The sequence below is a fragment of the Crocuta crocuta genome, unplaced genomic scaffold (genome assembly GCF_008692635.1).
Source record: "Crocuta crocuta isolate KB4526 unplaced genomic scaffold, BGI_CrCroc_1.0 scaffold139, whole genome shotgun sequence".
In the NCBI taxonomy this organism is placed as follows: Eukaryota; Metazoa; Chordata; class Mammalia; order Carnivora; family Hyaenidae; genus Crocuta; species Crocuta crocuta.
In genome coordinates, this window is record NW_027533258.1 from 7,770,434 (window position 1) to 7,776,443 (window position 6,010).

Below are 6,010 nucleotides of genomic sequence, written 5' to 3' on the forward strand. Positions count from 1 at the left end.
AATAGCTAAAACATGGAAAGAGCCTAAGTGTCCATCAACGGACGAATGGATCAAGAAGATGTGGTTTATCTATACCATGGAATACTACATGGCAATGAGAAAGAATGAAATCTGGCCATGTGTAGCAACATGGATGGACCTTGAGGGTGTTATGCTGAGCGAAATAAGTCAGGCAGAGAAGGACAAATACCATATTTTTGCACGTATAGGAGGATTAGGAGGAACTTAACGGAGGACCATGGGGGAGAAGAAGGGGGGAAATGGTGGGGGAAAGGGAGAGAGGCAAACCATGAGAGACTCTTGAATGCTGACAAAAACTGAGGACTGATGGATGTGGGGGGGAGGGAGGATGGGCATGGAGGAGAACACGTGGGGATGAGCACTGGGTGTTATATGGAAACTAATTTGACAATAAACTATTTGTAAAAAAAAAAAAAAAAAAGAAGTAGCATTCACTTTTAAGTCTATAGAAATACTTTAAGACTACAAAGTTGTTGCCTCTCAGGGAAGCCTGTTCTGGAAGAAACCTGAAAGCCACCTTCCTTTCTTTCCAACATGAACCTAATGCCAGGGCATAGTAGGATCTTAGAAAGCTCCTGATTTGGGCGCCTGGGTGGCTCAGTTGGTTAAGTGTCTGACTTCAGTTCAGGTCATGATCACACAGTTCGTGGGTTCGAGCTCCACATTGGGTTCTGTGCTGACAGCTGGCTCGGAGCCTGGAGCTTGCTTCAGATTCTGTGTCTCCCTCTCTCCCTGCCCTTCCTCTGGCTTATGCTCTGTCTCTCTCTGTCTCAAAAATAAATAAGCTATATAAAAAAAAAATTTTTTTTAAAAGAAAGCTCCTGATCCTCCTAACATAAACCTACTCTTCCAGGTCAATGCAAAGAATGACAGTGGCTATACTCCCAAATAGGGGATTGAGACTACACTTCATTCATTACCTCTCTTTGATGTTATCAAGAATACAAACCCAAAGTATTACTATCATTAGCCCTATATACCATATACTCACAGAGCACACATTGGGTAATGGGTGAGGGCAGGAGTGAAATATGCCCTTCTCCCTAGGAAAGCTAGAGGGTGCCTATCCAGTCTGGAGACAAAGAGAATATTACTCCACATACTCTAATGTAATATCAATAAGCCATTAGCCTATGTTTCCAGATTTGATGGCTGCCTGTATAATCATGTGAAGTGCCAAAATAAATAAATGATCAAAAGTGTCAACAAAATATGAATCCCAACATAGGTAACTTAGGTATGTATTCAACACATATAATAATGAGTATGACTATGGTGCAAAAACCCTGATATGGTAGCAATCTGGATTATTCAGATAAGTTTTTCTAGATGATTAAGATTTTTTTTAAGTTTATTTATTTATTTTGAGAGAGAGAGAGTGCATAAGCAGGGAAGGGGCAGAGAGAGAAGGGGAGAGAGACAGAGAGGGAGAAAGAGAGAGGGAGAGAGGGGTGGAGGGAGGGAGAGAGAGAGAGAGAGAGAGAGAGAGAGAGAGAGAATCCCAAGCAGGCTCCACACCATCAGCACAGAGCCAGGTAGGGGCTCAAACTCACGAATGGTGAGATCATGACCGGAACTGAAAATCAAGAGTTGGACGCTTAACCGACTGAGCCACCTAGGTACCTTGATGATCAAAATTTTAAAAAATGGATTCAGTTGAGATGCAGAGCCAAGAGTGAAACCTTCCTGGACAGCATAAAGGAAAAGCCAAGTGGTCACTATCCATGCAGACAGATATTGGTTTTAATGCACTGCGGGAGAATGACTTAAATCAGACAGAAGGAAGCAACCCAGAAGGTAATTAGGATTCCCACTGTCATTCTGGCCTTAGGAAGGGTGTGGGATCACCCTTCTCACTTTGGCCTCACTTTCACTTTGTTCCCATGCCACCTATAGATGCCTCAATTCCTCATAACTTGACAATAATGACCAAAAACGATGTCTGACAGCAAACCTATTGCAAATAATCTGTCCAGAGTGAGTCAAAAGGCTATCTTAAAATTCCTATCAAATCCTACTGAGAACATAATTAAAATATTCTGTCGTCCTGAAAATCACTGCCCACACTTCTCGGAGGTCTGCTAAAGAAAATGAAAAGAAAGTGTAAAAAAAAAAAAACCCCCAGATATGAAAAAAAGTAAAATGCTATACCTGTGGCAACAAAGCGAGCTACGAGTTGGCTAGGAAGGCTCCCATCAGACGCATGTCTCCTGTAAGGCCCTTCCTGGTGGCTTTAATCTACTCCAGGTACAAGAGTGATACCAGAAAGCACACTGGGCTGCCATGCCAGTCAGGTGACCAGGGTTCAGGCTGCTGTGTAATTTGTGGTCACTCCCATTCTCTGGACCTCAGCTATTTTCTTAGTAAAATGAGGAAAATGATTGAAATGTAAGTGCAATAATACAGGAATTGTTGCCAGAGTACGTGCAGCACTTTGGGTGTGAGCCGCAGACAGACAGCATGTGACCATGCTGACACAGAGAGACACAAGACAGACACAATAACGAACATCTTTTTAAAAATCAGAATAGGAAGCAATGTTTGGGTATTGTTTGTTCGGGCATTGTAAGCAAACTGTGAAATATATACCATGGGTAGCTGGTGGAGAAGCCACAGATGCTGCCTATCTAGACAGAGAAATGCCCTGCTTTCTAATATTTTCCTATGTCGAGTTTCATAAAGGAAACAGGATTTCGCAAGCAACTTGTGTTTTCAGAAAATGAGAGAAGCTGGCCACCTCGGCTTGGCGAGCCAAAGCAGTGTGGAGCCAGCCTGGAGTGGGAGTGGTCTGTTCTGACAATGAATCAGAGTGAGCGGACCAGATGCAACAAAAGAAGCGGTCTTTGGCTGCTCTGCACCAAGCAAGTTTTAAAATCACACGTCCAAGCACCCTCAAAAAAGCACAATAAGTTGCAAAGGAAACAAACAAACAAAAATCATGCCCTCTTGGGAGCGACTAACCACCTCTTTCTAACACTCTGGTTAAGAGCAGCAAACTCCCTTCCTACTCTAATATCTGCAATTGTTCGGCCGGTGGAAGAGACTTCGCACAGGCAGCTCAGGAAAACAGAATGACGGCAGCAACCAAGTCCAGGGATGGCAGAACATAGCCATCTCTGAAACAACACCTTATATTATTCCAAAGGCAGATCACTTTCAGATTGCCGACCTCTCAAATTATTTATAGGAGATTGATTCATATACTTAACCCAATGTGAGAGGAAATACTTCTAATTATATCCAAACATCTTTAATATGAGGGGAATTATGCTTGGAGACCTTCATTGCCAAAAACATGTTTTGCCAAATATGTTTTAAGAAAGAGGAGGAGGCTACGTGTTTTCCATATTTGACCCTATAAAAGTACCCTTGGAATGAGTTGGCTCGTCTTTCCTCATAAAGCTTCAAGGTAAGTGTGTGTGAGGACAGGGCTCTGTCTGCAGACGGTAAGGGATATCTGGCTACCCTCACACATGCCACACACCCCCGTTTCCCTGCCTCTGGCAGTGCTTCCACTGAGGCACCTACTTACTCCGTTGCAATTTTAATTAGATGTTTCGGTGTCCCCAGTCATTTCCTCATTCTCACTTAAGAATTATGCTGTTATTGGGAACTGTCAGAATTTAATCAGAAGAAATTTGTTCTTTTTCTTATAGTTCTGACCTACTTCAAGGTTGCGTCTCTAAGGTAAGATACTGATTTTTTTTTTCCAATTCCTCACAGGGGGCAAGAAATCTTCTGAAGGTAGTTTGAGAGTGCTCAGGGGGTTATAAAATGAAAGCATTTTCATTTCGTGGCTGATCATGCTTCCTTTGAAAAAATTCTGATGGGGACTTTAGAAACTGGTTCTCATTAATTTATAGTCTCTGCAATATATGAAAATGCTTTCTCAGAGTCTTGAGAAGTTTTATACGCATTTTTTTTCTATTTCCAGCACCGCAGTCTGTCTTTTAAATTAACTGAGTTACAACATGTAATACAACATTTTGATGTTATTATTCGTTTATACAGAAAATGTAAATTTCCTATACTACAGCTTTGCATCAGCATCATATAATATAAAAACTCTGTGAGACCATCTGAATGAACTAAGTCCTTGCCTTGGAAAAGTGGCTTAAATGTGATGTTGTTTCACAGTCTATAAAATGGAAATTAAAAAAGAAAGATATGTAAAATGACTGAGCATTTTCAGCAAGACAAAGCATTTTGTGTTATCCAAATCCCTGCAGTTTGAATGGAAAAGTGTGCTTTTCCGAATACACAATGCTTTGAGTCTTTCTGGAAAAAATATCTTTATTACTATAAAATAAGTTACCTATGATCACTATTGACAGGATTAATGAATGTTAAAGTGGCAAGAGACAGATCTTGAAAAGAAAATTTTGCGAAATTTTTATGAGAATCTCAATAATAACACAAGAAAACAGAGAATAGTATTTTAGAATTCGTCTTTGAGAAACACTAAAGACAGGCGAAGAAGCCAAATTTGTCAAAATTACGGTATGGGAACAAGAAACAATTGATGTAAAATAGAATGTTTTTTAGCAAAACAATGCAAAGCAAAGCTCCCCACATTCCTGCTTTCCTTGATTTAGGCAGTCTTTGTGAGTCTATAATGAATCCGAATCTGTAATGAAAAGATTTTCCCTACGTACAAAATAGTTCCTAGAACTTTAGCAACAGAAATCCATTGTACTGTGAGTTCACAAAGCCAGCTTTGAGCCCTTGCCTGTACCCTGCATGTGTTAAGGGGTGGGAAGGATGCTGTAGAAGGAAAAGTGCTTCCTGCCTGCAAGGTGCTTATCATCCAATTGGCAGAGGCCCTCTCAGCAAAGATACCCTGTGCCCTATACAAGCCAATCCCAGGCAGCTTATAGAAAGGAGTATACATAACAGATGAAACAGAGAGAGCTACAACATCATACAGCAGGTGAACCAGAAACCACAGTCTCTTTCCAAATGCTTGATTAAGAACCAATCAGCGCCGGCACAGAACATGAACACCCATATTTCATCTTTAGCCAAACCGGGGGTGTGGTCATACTCAATGCAATGCTAAATGAATACAGAATGTTTTCTTTTCCTAAATGTGAAATCTATAATATCTGAATGTCTATAGTATCTTTCCTTCCTCTCCCAGGCAGGGTCTTTGACTGGGCTGCCGCTAATAACCTGCAGCCATGAGTTCTGACCAGGAAATGGCCATTTTTGGGGAGGCAGCTCCGTACCTCCGAAAGTCTGAAAAGGAGCGCATTGAGGCCCAGAATAGGCCCTTTGACGCCAAGACATCTGTGTTTGTGGCGGAGCCCAAGGAGTCCTTTGTCAAAGGGACTATCCAGAGCAGGGAAGGAGGGAAGGTGACGGTGAAGACCGAAGCGGGAGCGGTAAGTAGAGTCCTTGGAGCTGGCCACATGTGAGCAAGGTTTTTTGTTTGGTCACTCAGTTGACAAAACAGTTATCTTTCCTGTCTACCAGACTCTGACAGTGAAAGATGATCAAGTCTTCCCCATGAACCCTCCCAAATACGACAAGATCGAGGACATGGCCATGATGACCCACCTGCACGAGCCCGCCGTGCTGTACAACCTCAAAGAGCGTTATGCAGCCTGGATGATCTACGTGAGTCCATTCTCATGGCCCTTCTGCTTGTTCAGGTAGTTAATATTTTTGAAAAACAGTTGATTACTAAGGTCCCTATGAAATGATTATATTCCTTCTTTCCCCCTTTTTGGTGCAGACCTACTCAGGCCTGTTCTGTGTCACTGTCAACCCCTACAAGTGGTTGCCAGTGTACAATGCAGAGGTGGTGACAGCCTACCGAGGCAAAAAGCGCCAGGAGGCCCCACCCCACATCTTCTCCATCTCCGACAATGCCTATCAGTTCATGCTGACAGGTGAGTGGCTCAAGTGTTTCTCATACAAATTACTTTACCACCTAGAGTCACAAAGTGTTAAAGTTAAAAAGATCTTTAGAAATAATCGAATCCAC

At 42.1% G+C, this 6,010-nt stretch overlaps 1 protein-coding gene and 1 long non-coding RNA gene across 2 annotated transcripts in view; one reads left to right on the forward strand and one right to left on the reverse strand.

Annotated features, from left to right (window-relative positions):
• Nucleotides 1-6,010, reverse strand: part of LOC144217066 (uncharacterized) — a 206,018-nt gene that overhangs the window by 85,560 nt on the left and 114,448 nt on the right. The window lies entirely within an intron of this gene.
• The window catches only part of LOC144217065 (myosin-1), a 23,514-nt gene continuing 22,705 nt past the window's right edge, over nt 5,202-6,010 (forward strand). The window contains exons 1-3 of the mRNA XM_077746535.1: nt 5,202-5,405; nt 5,497-5,640; nt 5,759-5,915. Coding sequence (XP_077602661.1) covers nt 5,202-5,405; nt 5,497-5,640; nt 5,759-5,915 — 505 coding nt within the window. The remainder of the gene's footprint in view (nt 5,406-5,496; nt 5,641-5,758; nt 5,916-6,010) is intronic.